At 44.6% G+C, this 24484-nt stretch overlaps 1 protein-coding gene across 1 annotated transcript in view; it reads left to right on the top strand.

Moving 5' to 3' along the window:
* Positions 1-24484, top strand: part of LOC135365911 (venom metalloproteinase antarease-like TserMP_B) — a 62637-nt gene that overhangs the window by 31539 nt on the left and 6614 nt on the right. Inside the window, exons 8-13 of the mRNA XM_064598579.1 lie at positions 1897-2051; positions 4644-4693; positions 8698-8806; positions 11173-11340; positions 14514-14658; positions 22614-22745. Of these exons, the coding sequence (XP_064454649.1) occupies positions 1897-2051; positions 4644-4693; positions 8698-8806; positions 11173-11340; positions 14514-14658; positions 22614-22745 (759 nt within the window). The remainder of the gene's footprint in view (positions 1-1896; positions 2052-4643; positions 4694-8697; positions 8807-11172; positions 11341-14513; positions 14659-22613; positions 22746-24484) is intronic.

Genomic DNA, 24484 nt, shown 5'->3' with positions numbered 1-24484 from the left:
TAATTCAGACTCGAGAACTTATGTATTTCTTGTGGTCGTTGAACAACATGGTCAATAAATTACGGTTAAGAAGAATTGTACGGGTGTATTTTCTCCTGAAACTGCACTATTATATAATGTGTTTTTCATTAAGCAAATGTGACCTATTTTGTTTCAGAACGCTTTTCAGTAGAAGTTTCTTTTCTGGCTTTTAAAACTTTCATTAAAGAAAGGATTCGAAAGATTCGAGATTCGTAAGGTACTTGGATTCGGATCCAGATCTAGATTCGGATTTGTAAAATGCATCATTCGTCCCATCTCTAGTTTAAACCGAACTTTTCAAGAGATGCTCTTATTCTTCAAAGTGGAGTAACGGTATAATTACTAACAAATGGGTTACGAAGTACTTCAATATGACGCGATACTTGTCTGTCAATCAAAGCCTCCTCTATGCATGCTGCGATCGCGAAATCATCAGTCTTCAAAATTCGTTTGGATGCACAAAATACGAAGCGTCGTTACATGATCGACTGTCTGTGTCTGTCTCATCACCAAGCCTAGCCCTGGCTGGCGGTAAATAATAACATTCCACTGTACAGCCCCTTTAATACAACAGAAAAAATGATAACGTTCTGACCCACGAAATAATTTCGAAATACGTCGCGGTTTTACGTCAAGTACTTTGTCTGTATACTTCAACTTTTGAAAAAAGCATGCCAGCCAGGCGTCTACCAGAATCTACACTCTAAGAAAAAAAGGAGTAATTTTGCTTCTTTTCGGGGCTAAATGCATTGCCGCAAAAAATGTCCATTTCACGAGTAAATGCACGCGAGCAAGTGAACGTTAGACAGAGTAGAGACTGCATTTCACGCTCTGTTCAAAGGGTCTCAGTACATAATTCGTGTGCACGCATGAAAATACTTTCAGTCAAACCTCCAACCGTGATATATCGAGTGATACAAAGCCTTGAGACATATATAGGGAACAATTTGCGAAGAAAGAGGCGCAAGCTATTTCTTGCTCTACGTGGGCGGAAGATTGCCGAGCTGGCTGACTTGTACAGCCAAACGTCATCAAATTGACCAACGCACCATATTTACGTTGACTGTTGCATTCGGGAGACCATTTTCGAAGTTCAGTGACGATTAGCAGTCCTTGGGAGTAAATGTCTGGGTTAAGGGATTAAAATGGGAGTAACTGCAATGTAGGGAACTGGAAGCTGCAATTAGCCCCTATTTTACTCCTTTTTTTTGGTGTGTACAAACAAATGTCAAATTTGGCGGTTCACGCGTGGTGGTCCCAGACACGCGAGGAACGTCCCTACTGCTTTCTCCTTTGCACTCCCCACCAACCCTTAGTGTCTGTTTCGTAGGGAATCTGTGTCAGCATTCTCAAATAATACATTGTGGAGCCACGATATCCCTATTATTTTGATACTCGGTGCAATTCAACGAAATAAAGGTTACCTATAAATCAGGTTCTTCTTTTTTTTTTTTTTTGTAATCCATCTCATCCTTCTTTCACCGTTTGTTGGTGTCTCTTTTTTTGCCATCTTTGTCTGTCTCATACTTATTTTACCGTTGTTCCTTTATTCCCTAATTATTTTCTTTTTGTATTTATTTATTTTATCTCATGCACTTTTATTTCTCTTTATTTATTTTTCTTTGCGGATAGCAAGCCGCCGTCCACTTTGACTGACCTTTTCTGCTTTTTTTCTTTGTCTTAATAAATATATCCCCCTCCCCCAGGTTCCCGCAGGTTCCCGCACTTATAATCTACGTTTCAGGGAACAAACATTTCGGGGTGAATGTTACGGTTAAAAGTGGTTTGAATTGATGATTGCAAGGGCCCGTGACTGGTGCAACTGTAGTTTAAAGTGCTTTAGCTATACTTATTTCAGGTGTTCGTTTATTACAGACCGCGGATGACAAGTACATTTCAACTTTCCAAAAGTACCACTACCAGAGTCATCTTATCGATATGCACGCCACTTTGAAAGATTTCACGTCGACTTACAGGACCGAACACTACGAGCTCTTTCAGAAAACGGACATGTTGGCACTAGTCACGGGGTACGTACCTTAGCCATGTTTTGAAAGAAAAAAAAAAGAAAGGAAGAAAAGCTGTGAGTAAAATCGAAACAGCTTACAACGTAATACAAACAAACGGTTCACCTATCGAATACTTTTTGTACTTATCTCACTAAAATTCTTAAACAAGCAAAGGAATCGAAGGTCGCGGCGTTTTCACGTATAAGCACTACGGTCCGAATATGACTCAGCCAACACCAAGCAAGCAGAGAAGCCTGCTCACCCATCGATGATGACGTAATGGCTCAGAGTCAGCCAGTCAGGACCCTGCTTCTAATGGCGGCAGCCAATCACGAACGTGATTTCGGCACTCGAAGCCATGTAGACGAGCCGCCGTCGTCTGCGTGCAGTGATTGAACGTCACTGCGGAGTAAATGGGAAAAACTTTAGAATCAAGCGCAAAACACTACCATATCGAGGGTAAAGAGGTAGCAAGCGAGCTGGTGGTATAGATCAATAAATTAAAGGGGTAGGGACACTTTCATAGATGTGGTTCATTACATCATGGACGCGTTGTACTGCACACCACAATACTGAAGAAAAAAGAATTATTCTTCCACGTGTCTTACTTAGCGAGATACGAGCCCTCGAACACACTCCCGAGCAAAGCGCCGACGTCAGAGAGTTCAGAGTTGCGTCTATTCCTATTGGCAGCCGGAAGCACGTGCCTTCTCGTGCCCTGCCCCACTGGCGGCGGCGCTCGCTGTGATGTCAGAGCCGCGAGAGTTTGGGCATTCGCGGTGCCCATTTTCTCCGCTTTTATTACTCTATTCGCTGTAAATCTTTCCATGTAGGTTCACACAGACGCAAAGAACCATCGCTTACGTTTATCTAAGATAACGTGGAATGACAAGCGGTTTGTAGCGGGGTAGTTGGTTGTAGAACATATTTGATTGCAAATGCAGCAAGAGACGCGGACAGGTTTTTTTTTTTTTTTTTGCATTGGGCAGTCCGGGCGCCGCCTTAATGTTCGTCTCTCTGAACATGCCTCATCTTTAGGCCGGGCTCCTTCATTGTAATGAGTGTTCTTGTACCCCGCAATTCAAGAACACTACAATAATAGAGAGGAGTCGGGAAAAAACTGTTCGGGAGATTATAGAGGCGCTTCACAACAGTTTACGCGGCAACAGTTGCATAAGTGTGCCTTCCATTGCCCTAACTCAGCCTGAAAGAGATTACCTTGTCTGTTAATGTTGCGCGTGTCATGCGGGGTGTTGGGTCACACGTGCAGATGCCTTTGTTATCAATCCATGTACCCCTCTTTGTTGCAAGTTCGTTTCAGGTTTTTACTGTGTTGCGATTGGTTGGATGTTCTCTTTTTTTGTATATAATGTTCTACTTCCATTAAACTTCTATTCTAGTTGCGAGTCTGCTGGTCTTCTGTCGTAATTGTTTAACCTACCTGTCCGCGTCTCTTGCTGCATTTGCAATCAAATAACGTGGGATGACCTGTCTCAACCCCTTTAAAAACCCGAGACTAGGGGACAAAAAGCGACCACACCTTGTCGGTGTTGCCGTTTTTTTTTTTTTTTGTTCCCTAGTCCCGGGTTTTTAACTTACGGATATTCCCATATCTTTCTCAAAAAAGGGTTGCGCATTTTGTGTGCAGTTTTAAGTCTGCAGGTTCAGAGTTAGGTGCAATCATTTTCGCGTTCTAGGGTTCGCAGAACGGCGAATTGCAGCAGTGTATAGCAGACGAATCCTGACTCTATCAGTACACGTAGCGAAGAAGGGAGATGAGGCAATAAGCGGGCCTTGTGTGGCGTGGACCGAGCTCGTTCCAACTATTTATTTATTTTCATGGAACTAAAGGAACGTAATGGGGTCGCCCAGGAGCATGGATTGACCGCACCTCTCCATTCCGAGCAAATGAAATGAATGGAATTGTCGCAAATTTCCGTACTTCCGAATGGAATGGGAAAGGAGTGGATGGCCCCATTCCGCAAACCTCCTTGACAGTATCATGGCCGCGGAAGCTCAGGGTAAGGATCGCGGAACCCTCACCTGAGTACCATTGGCTCCTGGCTATGTTGTTCCTTAAAGCGAGACTTCGGAAGGATTCGAAAAAAAAAAGACAAATAGGTGAGCATCATACCGAACACGGACCGCTCCCCTGATACCGAATACAACATTCGCATTTATTTAGTGCGTAAAGGATGACAATATCAAACCAAAACGCAAAGCGCACAGCGGTTCGCCGGAAGGAAGATACGGTGACGTCGTCTGCCACGAGGGCTTGCATTCTTCCATGCCGGATGATGTCAACAGCGTTACTTTCAGCGCCCTCTTGCTTCACAGAGGCGAAGCGCTCACTTCATAATAATTCGTTCGAATGAAATTTGCGCACTTTGGGAAAGCGATATTTCCTATGTTTGTTCGTGACACCCAAAGGGTTACTGCCGTGTCACAATCTTTGTGGTGATTTTATTGCGGAGTGTAAACACGAGAGGCGCAACACATTTCCCTTCTGCACATCTACATGGCGATACACCAAGCGTGACCAGGTGTCCATGAGCGTTCATCGTGTACACATAGCGTGAACATAACCAAAAATAACTGACGTCCTTGTTTCAGGAAGGATATGTGCTACATGGAAAAGGGACTCGTGTATTGTGCCCCCGGTGGTGAGTCATGTTAAGACGTACTTCTGTGTATAACACGATATGATGGAACAACTTCCACTGCCCTGATAATAGCCGGTGTCCTTGCGAACTGAACACTTTCGTCTGTAGACTCCCCAAGGAGTACGTTCAATATACCTCTCCCTGTTTGTAAACAAATGGCGTCGTAGTGTTCGACAGCGCCACCAGTTTGGTAGAGTTGAACTATGCTCGGAGCTATGGGGGCGAACAAGGATGCGCCCGAAAACCACGGTCTTGATGGGATTACGATGGTCCCTGAAACGGACGCGACCTCCGCTCGTACTTTTCTGTCAGTAGGAGGAAGTGAACATTTGTGGAACCCAGCCCTCCCCTTCCAATCTGTTTCGGTTTCTGTCTGTCTGCCAACGTCATGATGACATTTCTCGTGTAGAGGTTTATTGAGAAAGCAGCCTTTCATCGACATTGGCGCGATAGTAGTCTAGAGCAGGGGTCGGGAACCCGCGGCCCAGCTGCGCTACAGTTGCGGCCTGGCGCAGACCGAGAGCACGACAAAAATCCCGGCGTTTAGCTGGGTGAATTCCTACAGCAAAAGTGTGCTATCTGTGTTGCCTTTCCCGAGCTTAAAATTCACAAAAGGTGTTTGTCGTATTCTCTTACCATAAATTTGTGCGCGCAACAAGCAAGCTTTCGGTGCTAGTTGCCCTTGTGGAATGGTCAGCTTGTCATTCCACAGCGATTAATAATTTCAGCAGACTATTTAGACATACTTTAGAATGGGTTAAAATGTCATCTGTCGTTCCTGGAAAAAAAGTCAACGAGGGGGCGTGTGTGAAATATGGCCCTTGGAAGTGTGAAGGTTCCCGGCCCCTGGTCTAGAGTGAGGCAGATCCTCTTTCGTTCATTCGGTGGCGGCTCTGTTGTTAAAGGGACTGTCGTATCTGTCCGGGTAATTTCAGAAAGTAGACATTAGCACAGCTTCAGTCCTTATTTTCCTCTCTGGCAGTCGCAGGAAACATAGAACGCATGCGGTGCTACTGAGTGTTTTTTTTATCAGTTTGAAATTTTGCTATAAAAATACCTTTGTGAGCAACATTGATGTCGTTTTTGCAATTGAGATTCTAGTTATCCGCAATGCGGATATGCTCTCCAAGAAAGTATGGAACCATAAGTTGACCGATTACTAAAATTCATTACGGATACCCTTTCGAAGGAAGTAAATGAAGTAAATGGAAGGTCTAATTACGAAAACTCACTGCGGAGTTCCTCTCAAAGAAAGTATTGACGTAAAAAAAAGTATTGAAGCATTCAAAAGAAAGTATTGACTGACTATTAAAAGTCATCACGGAGGTCGTCTCCAAGAAAGTATGAAACCGCAAGTTGACGAATTACTAAAATTCATTACGGACATCCCCTCCGAGGAAGTATGGAACTACAAGTTGACTAATTATTAATATTCATTCAGCATTTCATGAAAGAGCGAGATTGCAGAATGGCGGCAATTCTCGTTGATAGACATTCAACAAGAAAAAATATATATAGAATCCGGAAACGCGCACCTGCGTTAAAATTCCTATACAGTAAACTCGAAAACACCCTTTTCTGGTAAAAAAAAAATGGTGCTTTGAAGGAAAAATACCCATTTTCATCCCAAAAGGATACTGGAAAGGTGTAAAAAAAAGGCGTTCTAGAAACTGTAGACAAAATACATCTATAATTACACCACAAGCCAGTGTTAAATAGCGTGTTATTACATCATTAACACCCATTTAACACACTTTTGACACCTATCATGGTGTGAACGCAAGAAATGCAAAAGGGTAAGAAAGGGTGCTTTAAGGTGGCAGGATAAAAAATTGTGTAATTTATCTCTGATGTCGTGCTGTCTGCACTGGTACTCTCAATTCAACAGGAAATTCGAGTTGAGTTTATGTGCTGTCACAAATACAATGGACAAAATAAATGTAACACTAAACTAAACATTAAGCACCGGTCAAAATATACTAGTACTTGAAACCTATCATGTTGCAAGTACCATGAAACTTTACCGAGATCTATGGTATACAAGTATGTGTGATTAGGGACGTTGGTTGATTTAGTGGCATAACAACCAGAGTAATCTAATGGCGCAAGCTGGTACACGAAGTATAACACAAAGACAGTCGTCAGAAATGCCGCCTACAATAGGACGTATAGTAAATGAAAGCAGCAATGAAAGCGGCCAAACAAAGACACCCTGTACATGCAGCGGCAGAGATGCGCTGCAGCATTCAATTACACCGTTTTGAAAGGTGTAAAACATGCAAAACACCCATTTGAAACAGTGTCAGAACGGCGTTTTAAAAAGGGTGTTTTATGTTAAAAACACCCTTTGTAAAGGTGTTTTTTGCACAATACTCCTTTCTAAAAGGGCGTTACAGCTTATACGGTTAAAAAAGGGTGCCAGCCATAGGACAAAAAGGTGTAAGCGGTTTATACCCAAAAAGGTGTTTTTGAATATACTGTGATACAGCCGAATTTTACTATGCAAATGAAACTGGAACCTCGCCGGCCAGCATCGCTTGCTGGACAGTGTTTGTAGCTGTTTTATGTCAGAGGGCCAATGGCTTTGGAGCGACAGTAATGATTGCAGTAGATGGTGATCTGCTGGCTAGGTCAACAGCTCTGCGGTCGAGATAAGCCTCCGTCGCCGAGTCGCACTTTTTCGGTTCTCGTTTGCATAGCGAAATCTTGCGACTGATATTTACCATGATAGGCAAGCCTGAGCGATGGGCAAGACATGTAAACAAACACAAACACGAAGTTTACATGTATTGCCCATCGCTCAGGCTTGCCTATCATGGCATTTATCCACCAGCTAGCCTGCATTTAGGCCATTCTGTCAATGACTGATATTTACCCCACTCGTTCCAGAATTTTTTTTAACATAGAGTGGCCTTCAACGAGGATTATCTCTACTTGTGCTATCTCGCTTTTGGCTGAATTTCCATAATTAGAGAAGGATAATAACGCAATTAAAAACATAGCACCCATGCTGCTCCAATAAGTTTATATATACGGGGTGTTTGCTCTAACGTGACCCCTGGTTTGCCAATATATATATATATATATATATATAAACGTAAAGAATAAGAAAGCACACTGTGTAGTTTGCTATAGCCAAGAATAATGCATCGGCGCTGCGAAATATTGGGAGTTTTACTGCACCGTATACGCTGTCGCCTTTGAGTACGTATGGGATAGCTTCGGTGGTTTTTGTGCACATATGCGCAAATGCATATGCAATGAAATGCAATACTGTCTGACTAATCACTGTTGTCAGTTTACGGAGCAATAAAGTGGACTTACCAGCTCCCGTGGCATAGTGGTTAAGACGATCGGTTTCCAAGCCGAAACTGGGTCGGTGATACGGGTTCGAATCCTGTCACCGGCTGTGCTGTCTGAGGTTCTTCCCTGGGTTTTCCGAAGACTTTCCAGACGAATGTCGGCGCAGTTCCCCCTGAAGTCGGCCCAGGACGCGTACTAACCCCTCTGTCCCCCCACTCCTTCCTGCTGTCCTCTGTCCGTGTGTCCACGTCTTTACGCCGCTAATAGCCGGAGTTGCTTCGCGGCGCTAGCACTAAATTTAAAAAAGTACATCAAATGAAGTTGGGATTTTTCTAAGACGTTTTAACGGCTTCTTCCGGCTGTCTGTCTTCTTTTTTTTTGTATTATCTCTATAGTTAGTGCAAAATTTTTTGGGGCGCGAAAGACAAGGACTGAAGGGAGCACACAGACACAAGCGTCCCTCACTACTGAAATGCATTGCAGGAAAAGAATGCATAAATACACAAACGGTATCAGGGGACAGTCTCCCTTCTCCCTTCAGTCCTTGTCTTTAGCGTCCCAAATAATTTAGCAGTGTGCTGTCTCACCAACTAGCCCAACTTTCTGCGCTTGTTCTGTAGTTACAATTATCTCCGACTTAAGTGACTTGAAACGAAGTGTCCTTCTGCATTCAAAGCTCCAACATTTGCCTCACGTTCCAGGAGTAGCTTATGTATCTGCCGCATGCACAAGCTTCCGGACGTCCTTACTTGAAGACAAGCCGTGGTCGTACGAGGCTGTTCGCAACATGGCGCACGAATTAGCCCACAAGTGAGTTATCGAACGTGAAATATGTTTACAATTAGTTTTCCATGCACCATTCTTAATGTCTTTCTCTTTTATTTTTATTTTTCTTTTTACGTCAAAGTAATTATAGAAAGAAAGGAGAGGCTGCAGGCAAGCTGGTATTGAGTCATGGTACGGGTGGACGGGGGTTCGGAGCATTTGTTGTCCGTCATTTTGTTCCGTGTCTCTCGGTCCGCTACCATGAGAGTAATTGTGGTTAAAGTCACCGTGGATCACTATTAAACTATTTGCTTAAACTTAAACTTATTAACCACTATTTAAACTAAAACGGTACCCAATCCTTTTCACGAGGAGGATTCAAACGAAATAAATAAATTACTTGTATTTACTGTGGGAAGAGAGCACCAAAAAACCTTTCACGAATTCCAGTGAGAACGATTCACTCAGACTCCCCGATGATGCATGAGCGGGCAACGCTGTATTGAATCGTGAACCTCACAATGTTCAAGCCAGGACGGAAAGGGTACTCGAGCTGTATTACTTAACCGCTTGCATTTCGTGAAAGGGTGCATCAAAAATATTTCGGCTCATGAAAGTTCCGAATACAACGCGATTTACTTGTAAGAAACGCTGCCGCAGCTGCAGGCCTCAGGATTCCACGTCCAGGCTGACACGAGTCCTTTATTGCACTTTCTGAAGTTGCACTGGCCGGGCAAGCTCTGAACTGCGCGCTCCAGGAGTCTCACCTTCTCTTTTTCTTTCTTCATTTCATTTCTTTCTTTTTTCTTGTCTCTTTCTTCTTTCTTTATTTTTCTTTTTTCTTATTTCTTTATTTTTATTTTCTGTTTTTATTTTTATTTTTCTCGTCTTTCTTTTTTTTGTTTTTGTTTTCTTCCTTTTTTTATGGAGTCTCACGTTTTTACCTCTTTCTCCTTTTCTTTTTATTTATTTTTCGTCGTCTTTAATGGAATAGCATGCCGACCTTCGTCTGGCACACCTATCCTTTGAATAAATATATACCCCCCCCCCCCATCCCAAGGCTGCCACTTCTGTCCTGTGACTTCACAACCGCAGTATGCATGATTCGCTGCAAAAAAAAAAAAAGGAAAAAAAAAACCTCTGCTCTCGATATAGCGACGTACTATATGTATACTTGTTCGCTACTATTCATTCTAGGATATCAAACAGGAAAATAAACGTTCTGAAATCGGTATCTGTTTGGCGATGGTACGTTGCGGTGGTTCTTTTACCATCATTGCGTACGTCTACGAATACAGAGTACGTGAAGTATGTATATCGGCATCGGCGTGTCGTGTGTGGAAAGGACCAAATACCAATGGGATGGATACTTCGCTCACACTTTTTGTCACCACCGGACGGCGAGAGGTGGAGCAACCCAAACTAAAACGTATTTTACGAGTGCTTTGAAGTAGTTTGTCAGGTTGTTTGCGCTATCCTTTTGTGCATTTGCAGTACAGTATTTTGAGCCGTAAGTACCAATGATGCCAGGTGGTTGGTACCTTGATATAAGTACAGTTTCCTGGTACTTTGTCCACCACTGAGCGGCACCAGTTGACTTCACTTTCGACGACAAATTCTGGTGTCGTGTATCGATATTACCTTCGAGACCAATAATTCCCACTGTAAGTATGGATAGTTCAGTCCCAATACGAAACAGGAATTTCTAAACTGAAAACTGTTCAGCACCGTTCGTTGTCGCTTCTAGAATAACAAATTCAGAAACTTCCCTTCCCCTATGGAGTACCTCAAAGCAATCGCGCCGTACTGACTACTTGTGTGGTGTGTCTGCAGCACGATGCTTATTGCAACAAAGTGAAAAACCGGGCGTGTTGGTGTTGATCTTGCATGACGAACTAGCCCTGGGAACGGGACAGAGCAAAGAGACGACAGGACAGGTGCTAGACTTCCAACAAAATAATTTGTTGGCAACATAGTACAGTCTTTAAATATCACACTCAGATGGTTAACACGTCATCCACACACTCGTCATCCTTATCCTTGTCCCACATTTTTAGGAATTTTACTTCATTATCAAACAAAGTGGTCAAGGAGCATGACTCACACACTGTTGCTCATTTTTCCTTATTTCGAATACCTTTATTATTTCTCTGGTACGCTGATCACAAGGACGACCTTTTATCCTCGTCTCCGGGAATCTTGGAGAACGGCCACACGTGTTACAATGCACCGACAAGTGACCAGACGGGGTACCCCTTAGGCTAGCAGCATGCTCCCTTAGCCTGTCCTGTCGTCTCTTCTCTCTGTCCCGTTCTCAGTGCTAGTTCGTCAAGCTTATTGCAACGTTGTTGTGGAAGAGTCAGTGACACCTAGAATGGCAAACACAACTTATTTTAAGGCATGTTGTGCAGCTTGGGATGCGTTCATGATGGCGAAGGTCGAGACGTCAGCATCTCGAGCCACCCCGGTGCCAAGGCGTGCCCATGGACGGATGGTTACATCATGAGCTATGTACAGAACAGCACCAACGAGTTCCGCTTCTCTAATTGCTGTGCGAACCAGATTAAGCATGTCGCTCAGTAAGTATATGTATTAACCAACTCCCAATAACGTACGAATGCAAAAATATTCCACAGGCCGGGACTAGCATAACGAGAAAAAAGCGATACAATTAGACCGGCTTAAGAACATAATGATTTACTTTAACAGACCTTCCTTCCCCCTATGCAGGAGACATCATCTGTTTGGACACACACAAGACAATGACACGTTATCACATCGTGTCAGACATGTCACGCATGTGCCATTCTCTTGTGTGTGCCCACACTGATGATATCTCCTGCATAGGGACGAAACATCTGTTAAAGTAAATTGTTATGATGTTACGTTAAGGCGGTGTAATTGCGTCGTTTTCTTCTCGCCATACCGATGACGTTGCCACGATGTTGTCTTGATTCCATTGCACCGTGACGCGGGATTTCATGGTTCAAGTTTGTACTGGCCTACTTTGGTTGTAAATCAAGAAAGAAAAAGAAGCACAGTTGGCATCTATCCGTCCGGCGCAACTTGCAACTGAGTTGTGCCGTGTGAGCAGGGTTGCACAACCCGGTTGCAAGACTTGCAGGACGAATAGCGCCATCGAGCGATTCTTCCTCGCAACATTCAGCCGGAACCTGTCTATCACTACGCTGCTCTTCCGAGACCGCCCAATGGCAATGTCTGGGTTGTCGTGGCGTCACTTCCGAGAAGCAAGTTCCGCAGCATATCAGGGCGCGAGTTACGATGACAGTAGTTCCTTGGTGGTTCATGGAAACTATTTCACGAGATTGTGTTCTTAAATGCTTCATTGCAAACTGCTAACAGTATTTTCGGTTCCTCTCTTGATGCTCTTGGACAAGTATGATGACGGTGATGACACTTTCTCCCACAATCTCACGAACGCTAAGATGTTGCGACTTCATCATCGTGTCAAACACAGGGGTGACATAAACTCGCAATTTCTGTAACTACCCTCAAGCGGGATTCCGTTCACAGAGCCGCCATTTTGTCCTGGTTACACGTCATATTGATGTCACATGCCGTTTACATGTCGTTCTACCGCTTGACGACATATTCCCGTCGACATACAGCCAAGTGATTAAGGGACTTTGTCAGAGTAAGCTATACGGTGCTTCTTCCCTGACATTGAAATTTAAGTAGATCGCACCGACTGAGTGTGTCATAATGCTGGATCATCATTGCCTCTTTGGAAGTGGTGAGCAGCCTCATGTACGTAACTGCGCGTTTTATGCAAGGTTATTGGATAAAAATAATGACCGAGACCGATGGATTTCCAAAACGATGCACAGAAACAGTAACTGCTTTCTTAACAAACGATTTGGCCAGCAATTACGGGCGCGGCCTTCATTAAGGCCACGTGCACTGTGACGTGTGACCAGGATCTGTCCAGAAAGCATTGCGTTCGCTCAGCAGGCTTTCGTCTGTGGAGCAATAGATTGGCAGACACCCTTGCGGTGTGAAAGGAGCTTACTATCTGCAACTTCAATTACTCGCAACCGTTGCTGAAGTGAAGTTGCCGGAAAAGCGGCATCGTGTGGGTTAACCCTTATATGCAGTGCTAAAGGTACTTCGATGTGGACCTGTAGGAGAACAACTCTGATTATTCCAGGCGAGGACACGCTCGTCGTACACATCCCGTTGACGTCTTTAAGGGCTATGTTGCTGCTGCATGTTCTATTGTCAGGCTGAGACAAAGACCAATGGTGTGTTTTTGAGTGAAATAGCGCACTCGTATGAGTGGGCGATATTTCATGGATTCTTGTTCGGATTTAAAGGGACTGTCCGCCTCACCACAACGTCACCGCACAGGGGTGGCGCGACACACAGACGGAGTTCAGTTCCATGCGCGTCCCCGTCTTCTGCGCATAGTGCTTGATATGCTCCGAAGTTTGCGTCGCCTTCACACAACATAGACCACTCCAGCTACGCTGACCTCCATCGCTATGATGTGGCGTATGCTGTGCTGGTAGCAGCGCCGTCTTGGTGTGGTGATATGAAACTGAAGCAGACACAGGAAGGGTGATGAACAATTTTGGGTGAGATAGGCTATTGAAATGCATAGGGGCATGAATGGGCGATAAAAACCTCACTAACACTTCAATATGAATATGTAAAACACTTGGATGCTGTCGTAGTCTGTTATGTCGTTTTTTTTTATTCAGTTCCTTTGTCATGCGGTCTGCAGTACATTCTTCAAACAAAACGCTGTGCAAATGTACCCCTTCTAGGGGAAGGAATATGGTAAGCTGGCGAATCATTTAAGGACGTGTTCTGGATGCCAGCCACAGTTCAGGAAATGTTTTGTTTCAAAGTAGTAAGTTAGGGGGATATGCTTATTACGAAAAAAAAAAGGCAGACAAAAAGGAAAGGTAAGTTAGGGGTTCTGCTGTATCAATAGGCTTTACCCATAAAACAAGCATGTAATAGCTCTACTAGTGTGGTTTCTGTGTTGCTAACTGAAAAAATCCAGTAGTTCGTTGAAAGCTAGAAGAAGAACAGGCTGTCGGGGGAGGGGTTGCTTGCTTTGTCTAATGAGAACGTTCTAATTGATTGTGTCTGTCTTTGGCTCCCACTATAGGTCGTGCGTGCAGTCCAAAGCAGCACAATGTACTGAAAGTCGAGTTCAGTACGGGTGAACTGGTAGATGGAAGGCCTTGAACAGACGCGTATAACTCGAGAACATTGATAAGACACATACCGTCCACCCCTATTGCATTCGACCTTCAGTACATTGTGCTGCTTGGGATGTTGTACATAAGCGCGTACTTGGCTGATTAAAACTGAGTTTGTCAGTCAGTGGCCTTCGTGTTCATCTCGTTCTTTTTGTGTCCACTGCACTGGGTGGACTGTTATCGCTTTTAAAATGTACGACCAAACAGCCAAGTTTTATCGCTTTTTAGTTTCATTTGTACACGACAATAGCGCCTGTAATAAAAAGACAGACAAAATAGCTGTCGCCTCTGCGAAGCTTGAGGTGAAATAGAACGTCTCTTGCATTTTTTCCAGCGTCATCGAAATGGGCAGTGAACGATATTATATACTCACCCTCTAGGTGATTAAGACAATTAACCTTTGTACGCGTGAGGAAGTCTCACTAGACATTCATCGAGCTTACGAAGTTGCTGAGGAAGTCTTTTCCACGTAAAGGGATACACGTGGACTGTTCTGTAACGAAGTGTGTTGACGTTAACAGGCTACCCACCCGTGGATGTCTGCGCACGAACAACACGAAGTACGCAATGCCAACAACAAAGTACCTGCCTGGTACAAATGTGACTTTGGATGAGCTGTGTAGGAAAGCGTTTCCCTACGGCACTAAGGGATTCATTTTCGACAGGGTAAGCACTTATTCCCACATATCTCCACCAATAATGGAAATATAGACGTACACGACCAGATAAAACTGTACGGAACACTAGAGTGGTGCATATAGTCATATAAGTGACACAGTTGCTGCAAACAGGCGCAGGTAGACTTACAAACATGTGACCGGGTACTCAGGGTTGTTAAGTAACTTAGTAAAAGTGTCTGAGTTCGTGTACTTAGATACTTTTTGTGTATCTTGAAGAAACGTTAGACACATTTTCGAACACGCACTTCTAACTGTAACTTAATTACTTTTTTCAGTATCTTGTACCTGTTTTTTTGAGTATTTTTTGAGTAAAAACGACGAAACACCGTCGCCAAGCAGGAGGTGGCGCGAAGGGTGCGCCGTCACTAGGGATCCTCCATGCGCGTGAGAAGCAGCAGAAACCCGTCGAGGCTCCTTAGCCGACACTAGGCACGAGCTCCACGCCTCCTCGGCCTTGCTGCACGTGCTCACGCCCTCGCACCCGCAAGTGACATTCCTTGTTCCTCGCCACTGTCTTCGCAGCCTTGAACTGAAATGTCTCCGCTGTGAGTCGAAGACGAAGCTTCTCAGATTCTCACCTGTCCCTGTCTCGGTTACCCCAAGTGTACGCGTTCCTTCAATGCTTTGCATGCAATTACGTACGATTACCCAAGAAGGGATGCCTCAGTGGCTCTATAGTGACACCTAGTATGAGCTAAAGGCGAAAGACATGGTCTGCGTACAGAATTGCAAAAAGTAACTCCACCCGTACTCGCATACTTTTCCAAGGTATTTATAACTGTATATCAGTATTTTTTCCTGTCAATAACTCCAACTATAACTTAATTACTTTTGAAGCTGAGTATCTGTAACTGTAAGTTAGTTACTTTTGAAAGTAACTTTAACCACCCTGCGGGCACTCTGAGTAAGTGTATCCACTCCCGTTCGCCGCTAGGGCGTCGCTGAGATGAAGAAATACGTCGCTCTGGTGTTCCGTAAACTCTTGTCGGGATCTCTACAGTGGCACTGGCTTGTAGGATTGTGTTCATAAAACAGGCAGCACAGTGCTTCATGTTTATCAAGATTTAAATATTTGTTTGTCTATTTGCACAAACAAACGAATTTTATAAATTAGGATTGCCTGCGCAGCTAGATGCCTTCGCGTACAACACGTCACTGAGTTCAATGAGTCCCGTATACATTCCCCGTCGCGGCTGTACACCTGCTATATATGGTAGTAACTGCTCCGACGAACTGGTCCTGTATGCGCTTGGCAGGCATTCCTCACGTAACGTTTCTTTCGAGCAACCCCAGCGGCCCCTTCTAGCCTTTGTCAAGTTTCAGAACAACGACGACTTCCACGTTGTAACTGTAAACCGCACCGGCTCCCGTGCCATATTGGTTAGAGCGGGCGCTTTCGACGCCGAGACTGGGAGCCGAAACAGCACAGCATCTTGTCCCAATATTCTTCCAATACTGGCAATAGAGGTAACAATATTGGTCCAATCTTGGACCGAGATTGGGCGGGCACTGCCAATATTAGACAAATATTGGGCCTAGACGTTGTGCTGCTTCGGTTTCGTTCGAAGACCCACGCACCGGCTATGCTGCCTGCAGTTTTCCCGCGGTTTTCCGGCTGTGTCTTCAGACGAATGTCGGCACAGTTCCCCTGAAGTCGGCCCAGAATGCATATTATCCCCTTGTCCCCACCGCTTAGTGTAGTTGTCTCAGCATATGCGTACATCTGTACGCCCCCTCATAGTTACAGCTGCTTCGCCGTGCTAACACCAAACTACTAAATATATATATATATATATATATATATATATATATATATATATAGATTAGAAGCTTAGGAGGGCGGTTGACCACGAGAATGAAATAAGCAGGAAAAATCAGAAGACGATCAGAAACTCCCCTTTGTGTTTTCCTGTAAGCTCTTTGTCGTCTTCTGATTTTTCCTGCTTATATATATATATATATATATATATATATGAATGTATAACTGAGTACAGATGGACGCGAAAACAAATAGACTACAAGTAATGAAGAGACTTGGGAGGCCGTATAAGGGTTAAAAACACTTGCTACTTTTATTACATTAATAATTAAGGGGGCGCTAGGAATAGATTTACAGTTAGGGGTCGACGTTTCGGCAGTCAGCGCTGCCTTCAACAGAACTAAACTTGGAAATAGGTGACAAGGGCTTATATACAAGGGAAAGTGGGAAAATGAGAGGGGAACAGTGCACGTGGAGCGGAGTTGGTTATGTTGCAGGAGCGTTGTTGCTAATGGTCCATTGAGCACTTGCAGGAGCGTTGGCTGTCTTCCAGGAGAGTACTCCTTGGTCGTCTGATAAACCTGAAAAGATAAGAGAGATACGGCAGAAAGAACGAAAGAGGGTCGGGGGACTTGGTCTAGGAGCTAAGGCTGCGAACTGTAGACAATACGCCGGGGTCTTCGTTTATCGTGGACTGGAATTTGTGGATTAGGAATGATTCACGCTGTTGCCTGCTACGGTCTGAGGGGAAACCAGATTGTAAGATGTACACGTGGATGTCCTTGAATGAGTGGCCGGTTTGATTGAAATGACGCGACACAGGGAGATTTGGTTTCTTTGTAATATCGGACCTGTGATTATTAAAACGAATTCGGAATGATGTTGTAGTTTGGCCGATATATTGTGCTTTGCATGCGTTGCATTCCAATAGATATACTACGTTGGATGAGTTGCAGTCAGAAGTAGTTTTGATTTTTACTTGGAAGTTGCTGTTGGAAGTTGCTTGGAAGTTACTGCAAACAGCAACTTCCAAGTAAAAATCAAAACTACTTCTGACTGCAACTCATCCAACGTAGTATATCTATTGGAATGCAACGCATGCAAAGCACAATATATCGGCCAAACTACAACATCATTCCGAATTCGTTTTAATAATCACAGGTCCGATATTACAAAGAAACCAAATCTCCCTGTGTCGCGTCATTTCAATCAAACCGGCCACTCATTCAAGGACATCCACGTGTACATCTTACAATCTGGTTTCCCCTCAGACCGTAGCAGGCAACAGCGTGAATCATTCCTAATCCACAAATTCCAGTCCACGATAAACGAAGACCCCGGCGTATTGTCTACAGTTCGCAGCCTTAGCTCCTAGACCAAGTCCCCCGACCCTCTTTCGTTCTTTCTGCCGTATCTCTCTTATCTTTTCAGGTTTATCAGACGACCAAGGAGTACTCTCCTGGAAGACAGCCAACGCTCCTGCAAGTGCTCAATGGACCATTAGCAACAACGCTCCTGCAACATCACCAACTCCGCTCCACGTGCACTGTTCCCCTCTCATTTTCCCCCTTTCCCTTGTATATAAGCCCTTGTCACCTATTTCCAAGTTTAGTTCTGTTGAAGGCAGCGCTGACTGCCGAAACGTCGACCCCTAACTGTAAATCTATTCCTAGCGCCCCCTTAATTATTAATGTAATAAAAGTAGCAAGTGTTTTTAACCCTTATACGGCCTCCCAAGTCTCTTCATTACTTGTAGTCTATATATATATATATATATATATATATATATATATAAATAAAGAGGGGGGAAAAGCCTCTTTATAATTCACTGGCTTGCACTGTGGCATTGAGGAGTGCTCAGTCACCCTCCCAGGTGTATATCGCTCGCTGAGTGACCCCTGGTGTGCCAATCCCGAACGATGCGCAGCTACCCAGGGCCGACGAGCCGCAAACACGGCGAAACACGTGTCCTCTGGTGCTGTCGCATCGTTCAATGAGTATCTATATACATATATATATATAGTTGAAATAAATGGGAGACAGAAGACGAAAGTAGGGGAAGTAACAAAAAAGGGGTTTATTAAAACTTAAAAATCATAAAAGTTAGGGAGGATGTCTACGTTACGGCGGAAGCTCCGCCTTCTACGGGACAAAAGAGCTAAATGTGGCCACGAGGCTGATAAGGGGCTTGAGAATGACGTGGTCGGTTGGGGGAAATTCCTGCCACCTGGCGGTTGTCAATTGGGGAAATTCCAGAGCGTTTTCGTGTCAGGTCCAGGAGTGGGGTCATCGTCCTTGTGGGTCAGTGGGGATTTTGATCTGGCTGAAACGAGAAAAGGCAACAGGGTCTTATCTAGGTTGTTAGACTTCTTATTGTTGACAGCATGCCAGGGTCCTCGTTAATGGCCGATCGGAATTTGTAAATTAGGTAAGATTCCCGTTGTTACTTCCCCTACTTTCGTCTTCTGTCTCCCATTTATTTGAACTATAATTACGTAGTCGTCCGATCCAACTTTTCAAGATATATATATATATATATATATATATATATATGCTGCATCGTTCCATGAGTATATATATATATATATATATATATACTCATGGAACGATGCAGCAGCAGCAGAGGACACATGTTTCGCCGTGTTTGCGGCTCGTCGGCCCTGGGTAGCTGCGCATCGTTCCGAATTGGCAAACCAGGGGTCACTCAGCGAGCGATATACACCTGGGAGGGTGACTGAGCACTCCTCAATGCCACAGTGCAAGCCAGTGAATTATAATGCGGGGAAAAAGCCATTAAAGGAACAAATAAATGATACCAGACGTGTTTGTAATTCAAACTTACAGATTAACATGGCTTCTATGGCTGCACGCAGAAAAACAGATACTCATGGAACGATGCAGCAGCACCAGAGGACACGTGTTTCGCCGTGTTTGCGGCTCGTCGGCCCTGGGTAGCTGCGCATCGTTCCGAATTGGCAAACCAGGGGTCACTCAGCGAGCGATATACACCTGGGAGGGTGACTGAGCACTCCTCAATGCCACAGTGCAAGCCAGTGAATTATAATGCAGGGAAAAAAGCCATTAAAGGAACAAATAAATGATACTAGACGTGTTTGTAATTCAAACTTACAGATTAACATGGCTTCTATGGCTGCACGCAGAAACGCGCAGCTACCGTGGGCCGACGAGCCGCAAACACGGCGAAACACGTGTCCTCTGGTGCTGCTGCATCGTTCCATGAGTATCTGTTTTTCTGCGTGCAGCCATAGAAGCCATGTTAATCTGTAAGTTTGAATTACAAACACGTCTAGTATGATTTATTTGTTCCTTTAATGGCTTTTTTCCCTGCATTATAATTCACTGGCTTGCACTGTGGCATTGAGTAGTGCTCCGTCACCCTCCCAGGTGTATATCGCTCGCTGAGTGACCCCTGGTTTGCCAATTCGGAACGATGCGCAGCTACCCAGGGCCGACGAGCCGCAAACACGGCGAAACACGTGTCCTCTGGTGCTGCTGCATCGTACCATGAGTATCTGTTTTTCTGCGTGCAGCCATAGAAGCCATGTTAATCTGTAAGTTTGAATTACAAACACGTCTAGTATCATTTATTTGTTCCTTTAATGGCTTTTTTCCCTGCATTATATATATGTATATATCTTGAAAAGTTGGAGTTGGATCGGACGGCTACGTAATTATAGTTGAAATAAATGGGAGACAGAAGACGAAAGTAGGGGAAGTAACAAAAAAGGGGTTTATTAAAACTTAAAAATCATAAAAGTTAGGGAGGATGTCTACGTTACGGCGGAAGCTCCGCCTTCTTCGGGACAAAAGAGCTAAATGTGGCCACGAGGCTGATAAGGGGCTTGAGAATGACGTGGTCGGTTGGGGGAAATTCCCGCCACCTGGCGGTTGTCAATTGGGGAAATTCCAGAGCGTTTTTGTGTCAGGTCCAGGAGTGGGGTCATCGTCCTTGTGGGACCCCTTTTTTGTTACTTCCCCTACTTTCGTCTTCTGTCTCCCATTTATTTCAACTATATATATATATATATATATATCACGTTGTACTTGACAGGTCAGAACCATTGAACACGCGCACTCATCATGCTCTGACATCAGAGCATCCGCCATTCCCATTGGTAGTAGTAAGCACGTAGCCTCTGTTGCGTTTCCTCCATAGCGGAGACTGCAGCCCTGACGTCAGACCCGCCTGAGTTGCGGTATTTGCGGTGTCGGTTTTCTACATCTCTATTACCACCTTTGCTGTGACACTTCGGAAGCAAGTTCACATCGATGCATATAATTGCATGGAAAATCAATCCGGAATAACTTGAGACGCAGCACGGAAGCTCCTTTAACCCTGTTAGATTGCCCCATCGAAAATGCTTGGAAGACCTCAATGAACTCAATTGAATAACAGTGGTTTATCCAGAATCTGAAGGGGGATCGGAATGCGGTGGGGGTTCATTATTACAGTTACGTCATTACAGCTTAACGTATCGTTACCGTCATATTTATCAAACCCAAATCGCGAGGGCGCCCCTCGTAAGGGGCACAGCGGTGAAAAAGTTAGGGGGTGTCACTGAACATTTGGGAGGTGTTATGGGGTGTGGGGGTCTGAATAAATCAATACTGGGTAGCATTCAGATAAATACCATGAACACGGCCCATGAATATGCGTGAGCTAATCATGAGCATTCAGTGCGTGGCGACATCGTGCATGACGTGAACGGGCACCACGGTGACAGAGTCAAGTTTCGCCGCACGACACTCCTGCCACGGCTCTGTGTGTCACGTCGCCAGGCGCAACTGCTCCCCGCAAGTCAGGGAAACAGTCTAAGTTATCTGCTAACGAATCGGTTTATTTGCCGGTGCTTGAAACTTCCTCTGTATGTTGAGGAACATTTCCCTCATCCAACTGACGTGGCGTAGTGTCTAGGATAATCGCCTTCCTCGAGGAGACTGGGAGGTGATGCAGGTTGGAATCCTGGCACCAGCAATGTTTTCTGAAGTTCCCCTGGGTTTTCCCGGCAGCTGTTCCAGATCTGCACAGTTCCTACGGTGCATACTAAGCCGCCGTCCACCACACCTTCCTGTCATCCTCCCTCAGCCAGTCCAGGTCTGTACGCGTCCTCATCGCCGCAGTTGCTTCGCGGAGCTAACACGGAATTAAAGAACGCAATTGCACTTCTGTAGGGCAAAAACATCTAAGAATAGTTTCGCTGTCCTTTTAAGGGCACCGAGCATCCGTATTGATGTCGTTCTTTTTCAGTTCATCAAGACCAAGTACAGTGCACCACGGTTCTCACCAGAGATGGGACGAATCCAGAATTTTACGATCCGAATCCAGGAAGGTTCTGCGAATCCACGAAACTTACGAATCTCGAATATTTTCTTTAAAAACAGCTTAAAACGCTAAGAAAAAAAAAACTCCAACTGAAAAGTGTGTATAGACGAAAATTGGTCTCCGACTTAACAAAATAACACGGCTTACTCAGACGTTTCGTCCGTCCTGCGACGGACATCATCAGTGCCACACTGAATGAGTGTTTAAAGCAGAATATGATACACATGTTTAAAGAAAAAAAATACAATAACATTATAGTTCAGCTTCGGGAGAAAATATACCCACATAGTTCATTTGTTCAACATATTGTTCATCGACTACAAGACATACATAAATTCTCGAGCCTGAATTATTGCCATAAAGCTGAAGCAACAGTCAAAAGCTAAAGCAACAGTCAAAAGCAAAATCATATTAGTTTTGAACTTGTCATGAGAGTTCCTGTTTTAATCTTTCAGTCCAGAGCAAAGCAAACAAACAAGAAAATACGCGTCGGCCAATGAAGGTTTCGACGGTCTCCGGAGGCGCCAATTTGAAAAAGAAAGGAACAAACATGATTGGTGGATTCGAAAGATTCGATTCGCCGTTTTGGGAACTAGGGATTCGGATTGGCGAATCTCGAACCCCTGCCTAGGATTCGTGGATTCGCGGATTCGGTTGGCACATATTCCTGGTTCTGACCATTGCTGATGCAAACATGACCGTTAGCAATGCGGCCATACCTGCTTCCTTTCTTTTTTTCTTTTTGATGGGCGGTATGGTGTCCCTCACAGTTATTTATTGCCTGGGTACTCTTGCCGGTCACTTATTATAGGTACTACCAATGATTTTGTTACCACAGAGTATACCACGCCCAGGGTGTAAAGTACCGTGCCGGAGCCCCGCATCTGTTAGGTCGGGAAGTTACACTTGGTGGGCGACCGGCCTGGACGGGACACCCTGTGGGAAGGTACAACAAGGTACTTACAACAAGGTAAGTGGACGAACAGAACTACATTAATGACACTTCTACAGGTTGACTCCGCGCAGTAGGCAGCATGTTGGGAGTTGTATCGGAGTTGACATTGGGTGCGTTAAGTAGGCGCCCCTCTTTTTGCGCACTGATATCGGGGGTATGATACACCCTGAGCGACCACAGAACGGCATGGAACAACTTTGGAGGGATACACAGTAGATCATTTTACATCGTTTTTAAGCACGTGCTTGTCCTGTGGCGCACTCCTTTTTTACACCGTGAAATGTGGGTGTTTTCTGCAACATCCTTTAATTAGGTGTATTCACCATAAAACACTCTTGAAGTTGGAGTTTAAAAACAAGAACACATTAAGAGAGGAGTATTCTGTTGAAAACACCCTTTAGAATGATGTTTTTTTGTGTGTGCAAATACTCTCTCTCGTATATAACTAACGTGATGCAAGCTCCCGCGGCAGCATGCCGAGCCATGCTGCCCGATGTTTTTGCTTGTCTGGTAACCACACTGGATACGGCACAGTTCGAGCCGTGCTTCCAACGCACGACCTAAACCGGAGCGCAGTGCGTCACACGCACCCCTCGTAGTCCTAGCAACACTGTGAGTGAGTGAATGAGTGAGCTAAAAAAAAGAGAGAAAGAGAGAGATGGAAGCAACACTGGTAGGACGCAGTAAGGGAAGTGGTGAAGGTCGCAGCATCGTAACGCCGTCCGTGCTCGTGATATGAGCGGCGTACGATGCTGCGATCTTCAGACGATGACAGCAATGAGCCCGGACACTCTCGGTAGCGTATATCGGAAATACAATGCAATATAGTGAAATACAATTTGGTGGGGTACGTTCGTTAAGCTTAGTGCGGCAGAACTCGTCTGTAACGGTGACGGGAATGTGTCTTTGGAATGTGTCTTTGGAACATGTGCGCCTGCAACGAGTCAAAGATATCAGCTAACTTCCTGACATCCATGCTTGTCAAATATTGTGTTTTAAACTTAAGTTGTCGGCTATAATGTAATTACCTAATGAGCGGAGTTGTCAAACCAATATACCATTTCTTTCACAAATTAAAACGCCATTTTCAACACGATATTCCGAGTTCAAATGGGGTGTAGAAAGGGTCTATAGAACGTAAACACCTTTTTGGACACCTCTGTTTACACTCTTAATGATCGCCATGGGATAAAATGTGGGGTATATCGATGTTATTCCTTTACTGCTGCTCTTTTTACACCTTTGCTTCAATCTGCGGTATAGAAAATGGCGTTTTCATCACAATAGACCTGTTTTGAACGAATAAGGGTGTAAAATGATATACGGTGCACAGTGCTCGCTCGCTGATGCCGCTTCTTGTTGTCTGCTAATGCGGTGCACAGACGGAGGACACGTTGGCTTAGTCCGAAGCGATAGTAATGTTGGAAGAGATGACTGCAGCTCTGAAGACATCTCCTTACCGTATATTCACACGAGCGCCTTTTCTGACTGCGCAGCGACTGAAGGAGGAGAAGGAGGTATCAGCGTAATCACGCAATCATCCAACCATTTGGTCGCGGGCGGAGCTTATCGCACAGCAGAATCTATGAAGCGCCCACGTTTTTATTGTATTTTTGGAGAGATATCAGAGAGCCTTGTGCAACATCACTGCGTTCAGCAGCTCCGTCCGTCAGAAAGAAGCACACGGATAGTTTGTTCGCAGGGTACAGAATCTGACGACTGACGCGCAGAAAGAGGACGAAGCGAAAAAGAAA

Source organism: Ornithodoros turicata, chromosome 8 (assembly GCF_037126465.1).
Source record: "Ornithodoros turicata isolate Travis chromosome 8, ASM3712646v1, whole genome shotgun sequence".
Taxonomy (NCBI): Eukaryota; Metazoa; Arthropoda; class Arachnida; order Ixodida; family Argasidae; genus Ornithodoros; species Ornithodoros turicata.
This window is presented reverse-complemented; position numbering and strand designations above follow the sequence as displayed.